Source organism: Panulirus ornatus, chromosome 35, assembly GCF_036320965.1.
Source record: "Panulirus ornatus isolate Po-2019 chromosome 35, ASM3632096v1, whole genome shotgun sequence".
NCBI lineage: Eukaryota > Metazoa > Arthropoda > Malacostraca > Decapoda > Palinuridae > Panulirus > Panulirus ornatus.
In genome coordinates this window covers 2,852,501-2,873,828 of record NC_092258.1, presented here as the reverse complement: position 1 = coordinate 2,873,828, position 21,328 = coordinate 2,852,501, and the positions used below count along the sequence as shown (strand labels likewise).

General features: G+C 49.5%; 1 protein-coding gene across 7 annotated transcripts in view; it reads right to left on the bottom strand.

The window, feature by feature from the left end:
* Window positions 1-1,376: 1,376 nt before the first annotated feature.
* Window positions 1,377-21,328, bottom strand: part of LOC139760081 (uncharacterized) — a 136,686-nt gene continuing 116,734 nt past the window's right edge. For 5 of the 7 annotated variants that reach the window (XM_071682884.1, XM_071682885.1, XM_071682882.1 and 2 more), the window contains 2 exons: window positions 13,130-13,205; window positions 1,378-4,735 (listed from right to left, as the gene is read on the bottom strand). In XM_071682884.1, the coding sequence (XP_071538985.1) occupies window positions 1,893-4,673 (2,781 nt within the window). In that variant the 5' untranslated portion in view covers window positions 4,674-4,735; window positions 13,130-13,205 and the 3' untranslated portion in view covers window positions 1,378-1,892. Of the gene's footprint in view, window positions 4,736-13,129; window positions 13,206-21,328 lie in introns of all 7 variants that reach the window. The other 2 variants (XM_071682888.1, XM_071682883.1) reach the window with 2 other exon arrangements.

Sequence of the window (21,328 nt, the reverse complement as noted above, 5' to 3'; positions counted from 1 at the left end):
GGCAGTGTTGTCAGCCATCGGTAGGTAAATACTGCGAGGGGGATAAACCCACCAGCAGACAACATTAGTCTAATCCGTTGGTATCCATGGACTTAGGCTACAGCTCCTGCATCTTGTCTGCCAGGGGGTTGGTGCTGGCTGTCTCCCAGGGTGACAGGAAAAAAGCTCTCTCCGTCTTAATCCCACATGACTTTTGATGCCGTCAGATAACCACGCACTGCTAACTCTACTGTTTGAATATTTCTTTTTTTCTATGTGTTCAATTGTGAAGATGCTAAACCTGGGATGCGAGTGTGTCCGCTGAATCAAACAGGTCTGAAACGTACGGAATACATGGCACTGCTTAACTTCGCCTCAGCAGTGAACTTGCACCACATTACACAAAACCTCTTTAAACTGGATTAAAGGAACCAGAAGTGTCCTGCAGGACTCACTAGCGCTACTGTTGTTCCTGATCTGTGTAGATGAGATACCAAGACTTGAATCATACCGGGACGTCCATCTTCCTTTCTTTTTTTCGTTCGTGGCTCAAGACGCGTATCCATACAACACTCTCGGGACCACCTTACCTTCGAAGATACTAATGATGTTTTTCCCAGCAGACATTGACCTCTCCTTCCATGCGCATCTTAACGCCCCCAGGACTGCAGTCCCCTTACCCTTCCTGTGACACAACATCCTCATGGCTCCACCCACTGCCACGCCCGTTCCCAGGGACCTAAAACACCTCTCTTCCTCCCCAGTTCAAGCTTACACTCAAACCACCCTATTGTGCCTCATCACATCCTTAACGCAGACCTACCTCCTTCACTGGTAGCCACTCAACCTCCTCCCTTCTTTCTCGCACTGCATTTAGTAAATTTCCATTTACCCACATAACTGCAACACCTTCCACATGACCTCCCTGCCAACCCAGCCATACGCTTTCTCCATTAAACGCGTGGCACATACAAGTGACTGTCTCACAGAGATCATAGCAAACACCTGGTCCACACATGCTACTAACGCCCAAGTCAGGTGCTGTGGGCTTATCAAGATGACTCGACCATACACCTAAGCAGGTGTACTTAAGAGACCTGTATTCTTGTAAGTTGAGCATATATTTTCATTCCCCTTGCCATTATATATGGTCACCTTACACGTGTGTGTATATATGTATATGTATACGACTACCTCATATGTACATACACATATATACATATATGCAGTGAAATAATAGTATATTTTCAGTTTGTCATATACAATAACTGTATTGTCAAAAGGATGAAATGAGATGCAAAGATTCCAAAAGTATTTTATCTTAAAAATATATTATCAAAAGTGTTATAAAGGACTTAGCATACATCTGTCATTGGTGGCATAGCATAAGCGCCGGCCACGGCACATGATTATATATATATATATATATATATATATATATATATATATATATATATATATATATATATATATATATATATATATGACTTATATTACGTAGGAGGTCCAGCCCGCACCGCCCGTACCCTGCCCTCCGCCCAGCTAGGGTGGTGGGCGGGCTGCCCGGGTGTAGGCGGGCAAGACCCTCCCCGGTGAGCAGTGGAGCCTAGCCGGCTCCCACCCGTCCGCACCCTGAGACTGTAACGCAGCAGACCTCGCGCCCGCTACCTCGACACGCGCCTGCACACCCGCACTCACGCCGCCCCACCCAGTCCTGGCCTCCTGCTTGCGTCACCCTGACGGAGGCGGCGCTCGTTCCCTGCTAGCGCCAGATACACAGGCACTTCGCACTTACAGCACCGAACATGCAGGTATAACTCTTGCTTCAGCAGTGCCATACGAGTCACAGTTCACGGTATCTGCACTGATGTCTCACACACACAAACAGGTGTAGGAGCAACACCTGTGTGTACTCACACCACGGTCTCCAGATCTTGTAGCAGGTGTGGCGGCGGGGGGTCCTTATGACGCCGGGGGCGAGGCAGGTGGCGCCTGGGGCGACGCTGACGGCGGGGAGGCGGGTCAGGACTGACGGAGTGGGAGGACTCGTGACCTACTTGAGGGGGCGGTGCAGGGGGCATGCGGGGTCCCCGGGCCTGCTGGTGCCGCAGCCACGCCGTCACGTAATCGTGAGAGCCAGGATGCAGCTGTAGAAGGCGTGCCATCCCGGGGCCGCGACCCACGGGCCACGTGCTGTAGGTCGAGTGGGAGTCTGCTGACGCGGAGCTCAGGGTGTCGGCGTTGGCCGTCACCTCAGTGTCGGACGGGTAGTCAGTGCTGGAGCCGCCGCCCAGGCCCACACATGAGCGGCTGAGGGTGGGACACCGCACAAGTGGCACACCGTGGCACACAGGGGAGAGGAGCGTCTCTTGCGGCGAGGTCTGAGAGTGGCACCGTGCGAATATCGGCTCAGGGGGAGTGGTGTGGCTGTGACAGCGGGTGAGGAGAGGGTCGTGGGCCTGCAGGCAGGCGGCGCACACCACACGAAACCTCTGAATGCCCCGCACCACCGCCACCTGCGGTGCGGACTCGCACGTGGCCTGCACGGCTGTGGGCGTACCGCGCAACACACCCATCCCGCCCATCACCTGGCCCGTCTGGTCGTCGATGTTGTCGACCAAATCTCGACCGCCACATCCTTTGTTTATATAACCTTTGTCCTCGACTGCTCTGGGGTGTCTTTCCTGCGGCTCTTTTCTCTCCTCGTCTTTTCCCTCCACGTCGCAGGGGCTCTCGATGCCATCGAATAACTTACAGTGGCAGAAGCCATTCCTGCAGGAGGAATGAGAGGCGAAGGTGAGCTTGATGGAGGGCGGCGGTGTCCGTTGCTGGGCCCTCACATCCTGGGCATGAGCAGCCATGACTCGGGCGGTGGTTGAAGCGCGGTGGATGGTGCCGCAGGAGAGCGAACTGAAGCTGTCCGAGAATGACCCGTGAGCTCTGTGCAGCAGGTCGTACTCCGGTGGCAGCTGCGTCGGGAGCGTGTTGGTGTTTCGTGAGTTAAAAGACCCGTTGTCCGTGGACGATCGCTCAGACTTGGCCAGCCGTGGGGGCAAGATGTCGTGTGAGAAGCTGAACATGGTGGGTGGGAGGTGGGCTGCCATGAGGCGTGGGGGCAGCGGCAGGGGCGTGCGAGGCGTAGAGTGGGCCATCGGTGGCATATTCTTCAAAGGCGTTACGACTTCCCGGTTCGAATCCTCGTCTCTTTTATTCTGAACTTCTGGCACCTCGCCTTCTTCGACGTCCTTAAAGTCGACGTAGGAGTTGTTGTGTTCCTGGGTGTCGAAGGTAATTGTGGGCGCAGACTTGGCTGTTGGGATGACTAGCGAGGCCGTCCTGGCGATGGCGGAGGCCTTGTCACGAGGCCAGGAGGGCAGGAGCGAGGAGCAGTAGAGGTAGGAGAGTGCCAAGAGTAGCAGCGCCACGGCCTGGGCGGCCAGCACGGACGAGAGGGCTGCGGTACGGACTACAGGGAGGACGTCCCTGCCCGTGGTGTACCAAGTGGCGGTGACGGCCACGTTCTGGATGGCAGCGATGGTATAGTAGGCTGCTGGGAGGCGAGGCCGCGCGCACACCGTCAGGGCCGTGGCGTCGTCACGGAAGACGTGCCAATCCCACAGCAGAAGGTAGGCGAGGAACGCTCGGCGGAGAGCCCTACGCACGGGACCCAGCGTGACGGGCTCTAGCTCCGGCTGCAGACTGAGCCAGACGAGCGCCGCCAGCCAGTGGAGGACGACCAGGGCACAGGCCCAGGTCAGGTGGAGGCAAAAGAGTGTGGCCACAGCCACCGCTCTGCTCCACATGACGCAGGAAGTGGTGACGGCGACCACCACCCGGGCTGCCACGTCGTGGCTAGGGTCGGCGCCCGGCCCGTGGATGGGGTTGTGTGCGACCTGCGTGATGGTGGGCGGGGTGAGGGAGGACGGGCGGCTGCTGTGGCTGGCTGTGGTGGCCACGATGATGGTCACCACTGCCGACACCACCATGACCGCTGCTACCAGGACGCTCACAGCGCCAGGCTCCCCGCCGTCCCCTACCATCATGGCTACGTGCAAGATCAGGAAGGGCAACGTGTGCACGTGCACCTGCACGAAGCGCAGCGTCCCTAACTCGGCCACGTCGCTCGAGTCGAAGGCGAGGTGGACCTTGAGAAAGCGCCAGAGGATGGAGGCCTGAAGGACGTGCAGGAGCCAGCACAACATGCGGGCCGTGGCTCTGCCTGAAAAGTCTTGCGCCCGCACCGCCCACGCCAGGGAGATGGCTGTGATGACCACCAGGGGCGCTCCTCCCACCGCTACCTGCAGGGGCATGGCCGCCTGATCCCACACGCCCTGCCTCCTGTCCAAGGCGGCCTCAGGAGGCATATGGGTGACCTCGGGCGGCGCGTGGGTAACCTCCAGCGGTGCATGGGTGGCCTCGGGCGGATCGTGGGTGTCTCTGGCCGGGAGGTGGGTGGAGAGGCCGTGGTCTAAGGTGGCAGCCACCATGGCAGCGATCTCCACAATATGCGTCAAGAGTAGTACCGCCGCCGCCCACCGCCCACCACTCTCACGGCCACTGTCGCTGCTGGAGGTAGTGTCTGTGCTGGTGGTGTTGCAGGGGGGCGGCGCGCCACCACCAACCCCGAGCTGCGTGGACGGGTCCGGCGTGAGTGAGGGGCGCGGGTCCCCGGCCGGGGCGGGGGCGGCCTTCATCTTCACATCGCCGTCGACAGGTAACCCGGGGTCCCAGCCCGCGCACCGCCAACACTCCTCCTCTGCAACGGTACACCCACATTAATTAGTTAGTTAGTTAGCTACACCTACACCTGCCATGCGACAGGACACTTAGAACCCCTAGCAACACCTGTACTACACCAACAACACCACTACATCTACAATGCTTAAACACCCGGCATACAACAGTAGACCCCATTGTGAATTCCGTCGACGATACACCTACAGTGATATAGTCTACGTCACACCCATGATAGGTATGGTGTCCCGGGAACTCCCTCTTTCATCTACTTGTATTACCTACTTTCAGTGGCATGCTTACATTCTGTACTGTCCGGTCATATCACCTGTACTGACGCTGCCCACAGTCATACACTTACCCTGACACTCCTACACCCGTTCTCTCTAAGTAACGCCTCTTCCCTGATACACTACAATCACACACCCACACTGACTTGCGTACGATGATATACATATATTCATACACCTAACATGGTATTCCTATACCAGTACACCTACTCTATACACTTTGAAACCTACACCAAGAATGATAGTCTTATACTGACGTTCATACGATAATACACGCACATTGAAACAGCTGCAATGACATCCTTACAGAATTGAATTTAGATTAATACTCCAACACTGATACATTGACCTATATACAATCATAACGAACCCATTCCTTGATACATCGCTCCCATTTCTTCATTAAACTGATACCCCATAATTACCACAGCTACAGTAATGAATATACAGCTAAGGTAACTGTGACATTATCTACAATAATGCTTTCAAACGCCTACAGTAGCATTCCTTCTTTACCATTAATTTGTACCCTTCCACTGATGAATACAATGATACATCTGTGTTCTTCACCATCATCAATACAGCTATGTCTATAAGAATATTCATACAATGATACGGCACTTATACACCTATATCTACACGAACACATATACAATTATACATCACTGATACACCTACACCTACATCTACGTGGAGACACGTACAATGATGCACCACTAATACACCTGAATCTACATGGACACATAGAATGATACAACACTGAAACGCCTACATCTACATGGATACAAATACAATAAAACATCATTGATATAACTACAATGATACATCTTTCATACACCAATGTTAATATATATTAGTACATTTTCACACATCTATATACTTGTACACCTGTAATAAAATACCCTTTGCTTTTATGCATTTCTACAAATGTTTACAGTCAGGAGGTATGAGGAAATAAAAAGAAAAGTATGACAACTATGGACACTGTTGACAGTGACGTTAAGATATCAAATGACTGATAACAATGACGGTGAGGATAACAATTACAGTGATGATGATAACAACGAGTGATGGTTGTCCTGTAGTCTTCTTGTGTTCAGTGATGAGCTCAAGACATTGTAATCCTCATCAAGATGCTGCTGGTATCAGTGCTGAATCGTCTTTTTTTTTTCCATTGTGTCTTCTGTATAACTTCAAGGCGATGGCCATCTCAGGTGTATGTTAATCAATATTTTCTTTTAGGGGGAAGATATAGTGTCAATTCCCGTAGAGTTTCTTAAGGAGACTCGTGATTCTTGATAGTATTAAGGTAGAAACTTGCACTACATCTTTGATGAAGTATGTGACGATCACGGGGCTTAGACTAATGCATTGTGTCCTGTATGTATTTTCCTCAGTGTTGCCTGGTGTTGCCTAGCGCTCGCATCTGACCTGACCCAGCGAGAGCGGGACGAGAAGTGGTGACGTCACGTAGCAGTTCACTCTTCTGACCTGAGGCAGCGAGCTTTCATTGGTCAGCCAAGGGAATAGCCACCCACTGCCCCTCTCATTGGTCAATCCTTTTTTCTATTAATCCCTGACTTTTGTACGTAAACCTGAGCAATACCGCACTGTCCTTACACATTGAGAATATGACACAAGCCAGGAAACGCTGTGTTACTGTAACATAAGAAGAATTATACTACTGGCTTCTACTTGGTATAAACTTTGGTCACCTTATTAGTGATGTACCGAAACAGTGTAAGAGAAACGTTAGACAAGTTTAGGACACCAGCAAGAACATTATGTACACTGAGCATCGGTACCTCATAGATAAGACCTTAATGAGGACGAAAATAAGAGATGTGCTTATGAGTGAGAAGCACAGAAGCACACGGAGGTTGCGGAGAACTACTTCACCTGTCCTACAATACCTTAAGAAAGGCTAGGATATGGTTCAGACCAGCGGCTTCCCAACCCGGGGTACGCTTGACCCTGGTATGGTACGAGAGAAAGAGAGAGAGAGAGAGAGAGAGAGAGAGAGAGAGAGAGAGAGAGAGAGAGAGAGAGAGAGAGAGAGAGAGAGAGAGAGAGTCCAGATGGTATGTGGTGTTAAATTTCAGACATTCCAGTCTCCAGTAAAAAAGAATTAGAATACAGTTTCTTATATCAAGAAGGTGTCCGATTATATGTTCTAATGGCATTTTGTAAACAGTTATGAGTGTAAGATTTACTCATGTTTTAGACGTAAGGCGGTACACAGAGTGGAGGGGAGATTAGGGTAGTGGTACGCCGGTATGGAACCTGAGGTACACAGCAGAGTTCGAGATGATGGGAGGGAGGGGGGAAGTTGAAAGCTTATCTGTGCAGGAGATAAGCAGGGGTTGTTAGGCTGTGTAGTTGATGTAGTGAAGCCTTTTTTATTCGTCTTTTCAACCGCCTGAGCGAGATGGTCATGCCATCGTGCCGTCGTGCTCAAGGGTCGTACAGTCGTGTTTGAAGACGGAACCGGCGCGCTAAAGGACCGAACCGTCTTGTTAAACGACAGAATCTTTGTGCTAAACGACCGAACCGTCGATTCTGAAATTTTAACTTGTCTATATATTCAGAGACACAGTATTTCAGTCCTGGCATGGGTGGGTGTAGAGCGTCCGGTGGGTGCAATATATCAACATAGGAAGGTGACAGGTGGGCCCCAGTGAGGCCTAGGGACACGGAAGATCCTCTTGTACGGTCGTACCAGCGCTTACAAGGAGCACACCGTCCAGCTCCGAGGTCGTACTGTTGTGCTCAAAGCTCGTACCGTCCTGATTAAGAAACTGATGACGAATGTGGCTGAAGAAATAAGATACGAGAGATAATTGAGGCCACTGAAGCAGCAGGAGCGATAAATGTGCTGATGGGGAAAGCTGTGTGAGGAAATGGACCGATGCAATGGACTACAGAAACTATAAACATCCACCACAACACACCATGGCAAGCAAATACTCCCTAGCCCTTCAGCGTCTCATATGGCGCGAGGAATCCACCACGGGCGCTCGACAGACTTGGGAGTGTATGGAGTTACAGAGGGAACTGAGGACGTACTGATGGAAGGCGCCAGGGCGGCCTCTGCAGCCAGACTACTCAGGTATAAGGGATCAAATTTCACAAGAGCAGTGACCGTGGACGGTACGATAAAGCTAGGAAAGACGACACTGTATGACGGGTGCCAGGCAGAGGGCGGAGGCCTCAGGGGTGGACGGTGGTAGTGGTAGTCCAGGATGCCTTGCTAGTGGTGGTGGTAGTCCAGGATGCCTTGCTAGTGGTGGTGGTAGTCCACGGTGCTTTGCTAGTGGTGGTGGTAGTCCAGGATGCCTTGCTAGTGGTGGTGGTAGTCCAGGATGCCTTGCTAGTGGTGGTGGTAGTCCAGGATGCCTTGCTAGTGGTGGTGGTAGTCCAGGATGCCTTGCTAGTGGTGGTGGTAGTCCACGGTGCTTTGCTAGTGGTGGTAGTAGTCCAGGATGCCTTGCTAGTGGTGGTGGTAGTCCAGGATGCCTTGCTAGTGGTGGTGGTAGTCCAGGATGCCTTGCTAGTGGTGGTGGTAGTCCAGGATGCCTTGCTAGTGGTGGTGGTAGTCCACGGTGCTTTGCTAGTGGTGGTGGTAGTCCAGGATGCCTTGCTAGTGGTGGTGGTAGTCCAGGATGCCTTGCTAGTTGTAGTGGTAGTCCAGGGTGCCTTGCTAGTGGTGGTGATGGTCCAGGATGCCTTGCTAGTGGTGGTGGTAGTCCAGGATGCCTTGCTAGTGGTGGTAGTGGCCGTGGTGATGATGGCGGTGCTGTTGATGATGATGACGATGATGAAGAAGGAGGCAGAAGGGTTGATGAGTAAAGGAAATAGGGAGGCCTCAGGTTACGGAGGTCCTGTGGTAGCTTGGCCAGCCAGCCAGCCAGGGTGAGACTCGGCTCCGCTTTATTTATAACAGAGATAGTCATCGTCTCGTGGCTGGAGCGGTTGACGCGCTCTCATAGGCCTAAACGCCCTTCCATACATGCCCTCCTCCCTGCCACCACCCACCACCACCACAGTAATGACACTGGAATGTCACTCGACCCCTAATATACCGCCCTGACTCCTTATCATTACATCTTTGATACTTCCATCACTATGGGACACATCTCGGGATGTTGACTTTTCCTGACACTCGAAGAATTTCTTGTACACCGAACCTTCTCCAACAGTCTAGTGATTCTGAAGTGCACAAAGGATGAAGTGCTGAAGTGCACAATGTCACAGCGGGTCTTTTGCTCTTCAGTTCCAAGGAACTGAAGAGCAAAAGACCCGCTGTGACATTCAATATGTTGTTCCAAATGCGAAAAAAGACACTGGTCCTAATGCAGGAAAAAAATCACATCTTATAATTCGAGAAGAGAGGTAAATATACGTATGTATGGTTGATGGTTTAGTTCTGGATTCGTTGACAGTCTAGAGCATACATAAATTTTGCTTAACGTTAGCGTAAAAAGTGCGTATATTACAAACTCCAACAGGTTGATACGAGAGCATTCGCAAAATTCCGTATGATATACGCCTGGCAGAAATGATCACGAAAAGAAGAAGAACGGGATCAATCATTGCTTCCACAGCTCCCTTGAACATGACGGTACGACCTTTGAGCACGATGGTGCGACCCCCGAGTACGACGGTGCGATCTTTGACCTTTGACCTGACCCTTAGGGATCGTACCATCGCGCTCCAGCAGAACAGATGTGGTCCGCGTGATCTCATCCATCGTCAGGTCAGGTACAGCATGAAGAGGTGGTCGTACTTTTCAAACGCGAAGACAGAGAAAGGGCAGTAGGAGGGTTAGGGTGCGTTCAAACAGGATTAGGTGAGAGATTAGAGAAGGCAGGGTGTGTCAGATGGGAAGTAAGGAGAAGAAGTTAGGGGTGAGTGCTCAAATGGGAGATAATGGAAAAAAGTGAGGATAAAAGCGTGTTCATAAGGAAGACACAGGCGCAAGGGAGGATGTGGGGTGTTATTCATCACTACTAAGAACGTTCTTCCCCAAAACGGAGAGGTAATGATATCAAAGTGACAATGTTTTTCACAAATTATTTCAATGCCTCCCTCGATAACCATTTTAGAATTATTCTATACTGAATCTGTGTAGGAACAAAAAATGGACTTCTTTATCTCTAGATACATAAAAATACTTCTTTTTCCTTCACACTTATTCAAAATGGATTCGATAATCTTGCACCAAGGCTTTGTTCACTTGAGAACCATTAGAAATTTTCCAGATAACTTCTGGAGGAATGTTTGCGTTAAACATTATTCTTAAATATGCTTCCCTGGACACCTGGGGAAAGTGAGTGATGGTCGCACTCCATCACATGTCCTCCTCTACGAGAGGAACCTCCTACCGCTGGGGTACACGTTGGCCACATCAGTTTCCCGTGTGGATGATCTTCATATGGTGATGTAACAGTCTTTGGTCTGGGCAGGTCAACCACGTCTTCGACCTGGCCATATGGTCAACCACGTCTTCGACCAGGCCATATGGTCAACCAAGTCTCTTCATCTGGGTCGGTGGTCAACCACATCCTCGATCTGGACGAAGGTGCTCAACCTCGTCTTCGATTCAGTGGCCGACGTGTAAGCAACTCCTCTCACCTCCCTCACCCCCAGACCCTCTCCCCCTTCCTAATCACTCTAGGGGAGGGGGAAGGGAGAACTCCTCCTGCCCATCTCCTGCCACCTTCCCTATTGTTCAAGTCCCCCTCCTCCCACCAACCCCTCCCAAGGGGGGACACTGCTGCTGCTGTCACACGCAGTGACCTCGCCACTTGACCAGGAAAACACAGCCCGTGAAGAGGGAGATAGATGATGGCGGAGAGAAGCAGGGATAACAAGAACATTTTTCAAAGGAGGGAGTTCAGGGGGAGGGAGAGGGAGCCTCTGGCGGAGCTATGATTAATGAGATCACAATGGTGTATCAATGACGGGTAGGGGGACGAAGGAGGGAGGGTAAGTTCGTGAAGGAAGGTGTGAGGGAGATACGTAGAGATATCAAGAGGGAGGATTATGTGGAATGTGGGGAGGCGCTCGGAAGGAGAGTGTCACGGCTGGGGTGATCCGGCGGAGGTATGAAGATGGCGTCCCAGATGGAAAGGAAAGGCTGAAATACGTGACTATGGTCACACCTCGTTCGCCTTCCTCCAGCTAATCACCACAAGTCAGGAAAGCAGCAAGAGCACTCCCCATGAAGGTACGAGTTATAATTTTTCATCTACCCCGTGGACACCACCCATCTTCTCAGCACAACAAACATCGATTCAAGATATCACAAGACCTTCATATGTCCTGTTCTCATTTCATACAGACTAACACGCCACATCACCACACTTCTTGATGTACGGTCTGCCCAGTAGACTTGGCTAGCTTCCTGTGCACTGCATGAACCCCACAGAATCCCCAGGCGGGAGGATCGTTTCCTGAAACACGTTTCCTTCTTCTGCGTTCACTATATCTTCACTTGGTTCTGAAACTGTCCTAATTTGCCTTATCAGTTTCAGCATCATTTCCAAAACATAACAGAGATACGATTCGATTCATTTTGGCTTTTTAACTCTACAGAAACAGCACCGGCACTAAGACTGAACCCCGTGGAACACCTCTGGATAGGACTATCTCATTGGAAGAGGAGCCGTGATGTGTAACCCGTGTTCTCGCACGTCGAAGCAGTTCTCGATATATCGAAGCAGCCGTCTCGTTCATACCAACTTGACAACATCTCTTTCAGTCTCCTCTGCAGAACAATCTGAACTCCCACACTCCACTCATCCACCTATATCTTACGAATCTATTTTGCTTCTCATCTTGGCAGTTCTTCCTATGGTAGTCATTACGGATGTGTTTCCTAATCATGTTCGAACACTGTACCTGTTAGCAATACTGGCCTAAAATTGAGTCAATATTATCTGTCCACATAATCACACAAATTACACCGGAACCCAACCATCCATATCTATCCATAACCACAGGATGAGAGGCAAAACTTCAAGCAGCCTTCATATCCAAGCTCGACTGTTTTAGGGAATAAACGATAAAGCTCAACAACCCACGAGGGAGGAGGGAAGTACGTCATATTAAACATAGGCTGGGTGATGAAGAATGGGAGGAGGAGGAGGAGGAAGAGAAATGTGTGGCCAAAAAGCTAGCACGGCCCTAGCCTCCCCCTCCCCCCCATTAACATACTTGAGCCCAAACATGGCCGAGGGTGAGGTCCCAGGGCCCAGGGGGAGGGGATGCTGGTCAGGAGGGAGGGGTGAGGGTGACAATGTATAAGGGTGACAATGGCACAATGGGGCGACATTTGAATAGGCGGCTCAGCCAGGCAGGGCTAGGTTAGGTTAGGGCATGCCAGCCTCCTTCACTATCACCACAGCTACTACTACCACTCTCTCTCTCTCTCTCTCTCTCTCTCTCTCTCTCTCTCTCTCTCTCTCTCTCCTGGGTCGTCCATCACCGGGTTTCATGCAGGGGGCCACAAGAGACCATTTCCTGGTGTTGATTACCACCCTCTGTGGCTGGTATAGGTGTTGGTGGATGGTAGCTGGGGGGAAGGGGGGACTCTAGTCTTGGACCGAGTGTGTGTCGAGTGTCCCACAGCACACCCAACGAGTCCTACTCTACACACAGCGAGTCCTACATTTCATACATTTCATACATCCCTATAATACATCTAGCCAGTCCTTTGATATAAGCAAAAATGTTCTTCAACTGGTCATTATATTTATGAACAATATGGTTGGTTATAACGTATTTCACAGGAGTCAGACAAGTGAAGACATTCAACAGCTGATCACCTCATGACAACGTGACGAACATCCTACACACAATGGCAGGAGATTTCATGTACGCTCATGGTATCCATCCTCACAGTAAATGGCATATGTTTGCATGGCAGACAGTGTCGTAAGCGTATGCCCCAGCCTGCCATGAGTGCAGGGCAGACCGTGTCATGAAAGTATGGCACAGTTCATCATGAATATACGACATATGCTATCATGAATGTACCAAAGAGTCTGTCATGAACGTATGACATCGTCCTTCATGATGGTATGACATTATCTACACCACATGGTACACAGAGACTTACATACCCAACAGTGAGGGTCCTGAGGCTCAATAAACTTGTCTGGCTCGTAGTATGGACGCCAGCAGGACACGCTAACTCACCTGTGGAAAGAATAACCATATTAGACCGTTTATATACAACACTTGATCATCTTGAGTTCCATTACTGACCTAACGAGATAAAATCTAGCATCGTTGTGTGTGGGATACAAGTATGAGACACACAGAGATCATGGGTTATGGAGAGGCATCAGAAACACCAGAAAAACATCGTCTTGGATTTTGGGAGGAAATGAGAAACACCAGGAAATTCAGAGTCTTGTGTTGAGAGGAATTGGGTTATACAAACAGTCACATACATCTAGAAAAGCATTTCAACACAGACGTAACGAAAGACAATATAAGTCTGAGAACAGAACTTCATCACTTGTAATGTCTAATTAGATAATTAGGTAATTGCGTGAAGGCGTGCGACATTAATCAGGACAATCAGTTAACGAGGTGATTAATATGCCTTGTGTTAAAAACCCTGATGGGGTGCGGTGTACATGATGGAGGAGAGTGTGTGTGGCAATGAGTGCGTGTGAATAAGGATTGTGTAGCCATGGGGAAATAGAGTTACACAGAGTTGACATAGACACAGAGACCACATTGACACCAAAGCCCAAGCGAGGTGCTCTAGCCTTAACACTACTGGAAAACTTGGCAGTTCTCGTAAAAGCAGTGGAAGAAAAGGACAGTAGAGAGAGAGAGAGAGAGTGGGTTGTGTGTGTGTGTGTGTGTCGGGGAGTGGGTTGTGTGTGTCGGAGAGTGGGTTGAGTGTGTGTCGGAGAGTGGGTTGTGTGGGTCGGAGAGTGGGTTGTGTGTGTCGGGAAGTGGGTTGTGTGTGTCGGAGAGTGGGTTGTGTGTGTCGGGGAGTGGGTTGAGTGTGTGTCGGGGAGTGGGTTGTGCCAGGGAGTGCGTTGTGAGTGTGTAGGCAGCTCGCTTCCACCTCCTTCCCTCACTAAGTGGCATCCCCATGTGCTGGTTCTGGCCTCCTGGTCTATCTCAAGGGGTAGGCAGGTGGTGGTGGCGGTGGGTATGCCTTACGCAGCTCTGAGCACCCACCTACGCAAGAGTCTGTCCCGCACATTTTGGATTCCTTTCCCTACGTTCTTGGAACGACCGTACAACTCTTGAGCACGATGGTACGACCCATGAGCACGACGGTACGATTCTTGAGCACGACGGTACGACTCTAGCACGACGGTGCGACTCTTGAGCATGATGGTACGACTCTTGAGTACGATGGTACAATCCCTGAGCACGACGATACGACTCGAACAGGTAAATAAGCCGGGGCCATCATACCTAAGCATCGTACAGTCGCCTGACTCAAGTGTCGTACCGTCTTGCTCAAGTGTCGTACCGTCTTGCTCAAGGGTCGTACCGTCTTGCTCAAGGGTCGTACCGTCTTGCTCAAGGGTAGCACCGTCGTACTTTAAAAGATAAACCACTCGTTGTAATGGTGTGGGTAGCAATACTCCACCTCACTGACGGTTAAGACAGTGATATATTTCAACCCCACAGACCACCCCACAAGACCACACAGACCCCACCACCGTCTATCCATTCTCCTCAATCCGATACACATTATGTACTCCACAAGTCTGGGTACAAAACATCATTTAACCTTATGTATCCCTCGCTCATGTAGTCTGCGCTGTATACAGTTGCAGGGGAACAATGTTCCTTTGTTGGTAACGACGAAACTCGTATTCCAAGAACCACCGACCTAAACTACATCCTGTAGTCTTAAAAAGGGAAGAAAACGGTCGAATCTCTCATTCTTAAACTCAGTTACGGAAAACGAAATTACGGTAAGTGTGACGAGGAGGAGCTGGAGGGCAGATCGAAGACTGGAAAAGGACAGAACACGCCCAAGGCGTCCATTTTGAGGCGGGATTAGAACACCTCCTCGGAAAATGACTGCATTCCATCCCAATTATTCCAAGCGAATGCGCACGCAAAGCACGCCAGTGCTGCCATCTCACGGCGCTCGCGACAACCCTGCCGCCCCTCCTCCAAGCCCTCGTGCTTGACCCAGCTACAGCCTAACTAACGACACCCCCCCCCCCCACTACTACGGAGGGCAAGTTAGGATCCATAGTTTACCTCCCCACGTGACACACACACACATGGTGGGTTACGGTCCCCTACCCGGCTCTGCAGTGCGTTCAACTGGAGTCTTTGAAGGGATGTGAGAGCGATTCATGTTTCCCCTCCTCCCGTTTGAGGGGATAGCGGTGCTGATGGAGAGAGAGAGAGAGAGAGAGAGAGAGAGAGAGAGAGAGAGAGAGAGAGAGAGAGAGAGAGAGAGAGAGAGAAAGAGAGAGAGAGAGAGAGAGAGAGAGAGAGAGAGAGAGAGAGAGAGAGAGAGAGAGAGAGAGAGTAGAATCATCTCATATATGAAAAAATTGAAGTGTTTAATATGACACTCTCTCTACAAGCAATACTGTCTTTGATAATATTAATAATAACAGTAATGATGATAATAATGATGACAATAAAAATGATATCATTATCATTATTATTATTACTACTATTATTATAATTATTATTATTGTTATCATTATCAATAATGATATGAAAAGGTAATAATGATAATGATAATAATAATCATAATAATAATGATAATAATAATAACAATCAAACTAAGATACGATAATCTGGGTGCAATATCACAACTCACTTTCGTTTTTACATAAACAATTTATCTGTCACACGTTTTTTTTACCATCACAGTTTAATACCGAGTTACAATGCTGAAATACAGAGAAACACAGTAATACATAATACTATAAAATACTAAACGCAAACTGGTACAAGTGTGTTAAATATGATCGAAAAACTGTACCACATTGATACAAAATATGCTGAATATGTACCATATCTGTAACATTGGCACCAAATGCCCACAAAATATGTACAACGGGAATGAAAGAGACGAACCAAATGTGTTTTAAGAATCCTTTGGTGTGTGTGTGTGTGTGTGTGTGTGTGTGTGTGTGTGTGTGTGTGTGCGCGCGTGGCAAGGGGCCATTAACGTAGTGATTGTGGTTGCAATTTGCGATGTGGATAAACAAGAACATACGTAAGAATATATGTCAAATGTCTTGCTATTTGTCAGATATGTACCATAAGTTACGAATGAACACATGCACTAAATATGTAATCAATGTTATATACGTGGATGTATTATATACATGTACTGAACATGTTTGCTGTGCTTCCCGTGTGTGCTAGATATGCATCAAATGTTTATAATGCATTCATCAAACGTATATAGTAGATATAAACCCAACATGTTCCTGATAGACGAGAGATTTATCTACTATGCACCAAACATGAGGCAAATGTATATCATAAACGACTCACACGTGTTGAATATGCATGCTCTCCATTTTCTATATTTTATACGCGTGATGACATGCATTAAATGTAACAGACGTGTTTTGCATGACGACTGGCGGTGACCAACCGGCCAGCTGGGCAGGATATGACGTAATGTCCCCACCGAAGGGGTACAGCCCCTAGTAAGGTACCCCTTGTACCGTAAACATGTTTCCCTTTCCTACCTGTTTCATCTCTAGGTGAAGTGTGCTTTAAAAGGACGTAATGAAACTGGTTTAGGTGGTATGACTTAAGAACTAACCTGTAGAGATGGAAACTTCTCTAACACCCCAAAAACTACCACCATCACTGCTACCACCACCACCACCACCACCACTACTGCTACCTCCACCACTACCACCACACTCCTCCTCACTCGGGGAGCAGCATCGCCCACGATGTACCTCAGTTGTCCCTTTAACCACAGCCGAGGCAGCAGCAGCCCGGAGCCGCGAAAGACACGGTTGCGCCACAGCCTGGCCCTCCTCCACCACCACAAGACCGACCCTCAACCTCACTTTCTAGCTTGCTACCACAACCCTTCTCTTCCTCGGACCCACCACCATCCCCACCAACACTACCTACATAATGTCAGCAGGATCTACCGTAGTCAGCATCATCTGACACCGTAAGCATCCACCTCCCACAGTCGTCGTCAATACACGTTGGTGTGGCTCCCAGGCCCTGTGGATGACTGGTAGGCTGGCTGTGCGGATGACTGGCTTTATTGTGTGGATGGCCTGGCTGGTTAACTGGTTGTCTGGTTGCTTGGCAGGTAGGCTGGCTGGTTGGCTGGCTGGCTGGTTGGCTGGCTATCTGGCTGTGTGATTGGCTGAGTAGATGGTTGGCTGGCTATATGGATGGCTGTGTGGTTGGCTGGCTGGCCAAGGTGGTTGGTAGGGATTAGCGTGGAGGGAAGCAAGACCAGACAACACCAGCGTTCGAACAGTTGTTGAGGGCGAGGCAGGTGGGGTGGCGGTGCAGGTGCTGGAAGCATGTCGGCCACTGTTAGTGCCACTCGCTGAGCACCAGGCATGAGGCGCCCTCAAACCCTCCCTCCCCTGCTTGCTTGCTTGCTTGCTTGCTTGCTTGCATGCTTTGCCTCCCTCACCATTCCCCTGTTTGTCTGCTTGCTCGATCTTCCATGGCTTCCCCAACCCACCGCCAGCTTGGTTTCTCATTTCCAACATGTTCCTCTCATGATGAGTCGCCTCCTCTTACACTCCTCTTGTTCTTCTTCCTTCAAACTTCATTTCTTCCCTGCCTAATGGTCGATGCTGCCTGCCTGCCTGGCTGGCTGCCTGGCTGCCTGGTCTTCCAGAGCTGCTGCTGCTCCTAGCCCGCCCTACCTTCTGCTTTCTCTCTCTCTCTCTCTCTCTCTCTCTCTCTCTCTCTCTCTCTCTCTCTCTCTCTCTCTCTCTCTCTCTCACACACACACCGTCCCAACCCAACCTTCCGTCCCCTGACCCTTCCCTGTCACATAACTCCTGCCTCTGTATTGTCCATGACTCGGTTTCCCCCTCCTCCACACACACACACACACACACACACACACACACACACACACACACACAGGGAAGCCCTTCTCACACTAGCCACCTTCGCCCCACAGGTTCCTCTCCCCACGCTTCACTCAGTCATTTATCTACTCTTCACCTGAAGGATGGGCGGTTGGTCGAGACAGCCTACTGCAGGAACCAGACCTTTTTCAAATTTCGCCTCTGGTCGCTAATTAACTCTTCACTCTTGTGCCCAGATTTCGTACATGTTTTTCTGAAGATTTCTCACAAAACAACGGTAATAATGACTCCCACTACCACCACTACTACTACTACTACTTCTACCACTACTACTACTACTACTGCTACTACTACTACTAATCTGAATATTCCACTTGAATCACTCCATACTCCAAATTAATGGGATGGCGCAAGTACATACTGCTTCTACAACATCAACATCGACAGCAATGATAATAATAATAATAATAATAATAATAATAATAATAATAATAATAATATTGATGATAATGATATTGATATTAGTAATGATAATGGGGTTGTATCGTCGTATTCAAAGGGTTATATCGTCGTGCTCAAGGGGTTAAGGTCATTATGAAAGAGTTTTTATTTTCGCGGTTTTCAGCATTTTCAGGTTTACAGTGATGACCTTGGTAAGTCACTTCTTTCATTTCTTTCTTTAATCCTTCAGAAGGAAGGGAAGGAGAAGGATGAAATCAGGTTCAGTAGAGTGATGCCGAAAGGTTTATGTGAATGAGGGAGCTGCTACGGGGCAGGTTGGGTGCAGGGCATAGGATACCATGAGAATAATGAGGAGTACCATGAGGGATAGTGAGGAGGCAAGGTACAGGGTACCACGAGGATAGTGAGGAGGCAAGGTACAGGGTACCATAAGGACAGCGTTACAGCGTGGTACTGGTTGCGGTGGTGGTGATGGTGTAGGTGGTAGTAGTGGTGATGGTGGGGGTGGAACAGGGCGAGATCTCAAACAAGACGTCTTAAGGTGAGGGAGAGTGGAGGGTGAGGTCTTGGGTGGAGGTGTCTGTTGGAGATACAAGGTGGTGGTGGTGGTGGTGGGGGAGAAGGGGGAGTGAGCAGGACCACCCCCTCTCCCTCACCCCAACCCCCAACACACATACTCGGGTTGGCACGTCACCCGCCGCCCTCCCCAGCTGATCAACCGCCATTGTTCCATTTTCTGTTAATATTGATGTATTCACGAGGAGGAGGAGGAGGAGGAGGAGGAGGAGGAGGAGGGAGGCCGGCCCCCGAAAATCCCTCCCAAGATGGGTGGGTGGGCGATCGGAGGGCCTCCCTCATTACCTCTATTGTCGCCGTCAGGAGAGGAACCAGGACCGCCACAAGCACAGCCTCACCGTAATCCAAACCGCGCCACCTTCACGACTCTGAAGAAAACGTTTATGGGATTTGTTAGGACGAAAGAGAAAACCGAGTCTGGAATTCGCGCCAAGTGCCGCGCGCCGGGGGTATTGGTGGTGGGGTGTGTGTGTGTGTTACAGTGTGGGAGGGGGAGGGTGGTGGGGTGTGTGCATGAGTAGGTGGTGGTGGTGATGATGATGGCCACACACGTACTCCTACACCTCACCGTCTGGGCACACGTCTTAAAGGCATCTTATCCCTGGTGTAAGAGGCCCGGTAATGATCGCTGGGTCAGTAAGGCTCAGCTCAGGGGAGCCATTGTCCCGTCTTCTTTCGCCTTAACCCCGCAGGGAGAACCTTGATAAACGCTTGCCTGCCAGCCTGCTTGATGCTCCTTTACATCTGTGTACTTTACGAATTATTCGTTATACATTAATCTTCTACGAAAGACGTTCGTTACATGATTGTTGATTACGTTTACGTAAAACTATTAAGATTAGGGACGGGTAATATTTTGAGACTTTTAGCGAAAGAAATACCAAAATTAATATTTCCAGCAATGAAGACTAACACCTAATATTCTTATGACAAGACGACCATACATCTCCAGCCATTACTGCCCCTCGCAACCGACTCCCTTGAAAGAAAACTCGTAAATGATAAGTTTGACTTAAGCCACGACCAAGGTGACTTATCACTCCTGATAGACAAGGTATCAGTAACTTGTTCCTCCACCTAACCATCCGCTGACGATCCAAGTGGTAGTTCGAGGCAGGACTGAAGTCTTGCCTCCCCAGGTACTGTATCGCCCTCTGAGTCATTAAGATCTTCGAGTGATAAAGTTGCCAGTAATGTGCAGGAGTGAGAGGAGCAGGTTTGTCTGAGGGTCAAGGCTATGAGGAGAGGCGTAGGGCTGCGAGCAAGGCAGATGCGTCATCTATAAAACGCGCAAGAAAAAAAAAAAAAAAAAGGATCTTTCTCGAAGGGAAGATTTAACATTTTAAGTCACATAAACAGACGATAATGTGAGGGAGGAGATAGCTAGAGGCTTCCTGGATGGCAGCAAGGACACAGAAACCCTCAGGCAGTGTGTGTGTGTGTGTGTGTGTGTGTGTGTGTGTGTGTGTGTGTGTGTGTGTGTGTGTGTGTGTGGCTTGGGACTGTCAGTCTTGGTGGTGGGACAGACAAGTGGTGTGAGGCAAGAAGTAGGTCACGAGAGACCTGGAAACAACTCAGAAAGTGATCCTCCTCCTCCTCCTCCTCCTCCTCCTCCCGGGCTGGCCTCCTGCAGGTAGGTCTTGTGAGGATGGTCGTGTGGGGAGGGCTGGAGCTGGTCAGGTTCTCTGACACGTAAAATCATAAACTCAATCAGGAGTCTTTATGGTTATACCTCTGGTAGTGCACTTGACTACCTCGCCCTCTCCTGGCTCACCACTTCCTCGTGTGTGTGTGTGTGTGTGTGTGTGTGTGTGTGTGTGTGTGACTGTCAGTCCTGGGTTATCAAGTATGGGGTAACTGTTATCATTGTCCAGTTCAAGTCTCACGTCTACTGAGTTCTTGTTCATCGTGGTGGAGTGATTCCGATCCAAGAAGAGTGACTGGTGACCGGTTCGGGTAATCTAGCGCGTCATCTGACTGACCTAAGTTTGGCTTATCGTAGAAAACTTGCGCACTTGTTAACGACAACTTCTATCCTGTCTGTCATAAAAGAAACTTGTTGCTTATCAGAGAAAGCTTGTAGCTTGTGACACAAAACGTCTAGCGCCCCTGTCTTCTCAGCTTTTGTCAAAATTCACCCTGGATATTGATGCCGTAAGACTTGAGACTGACTACAAAAATAAGGAGCTCAAAGAAATGTAATGTAAAAAAGTAGGAAAAAAAGGCTAGATGCTG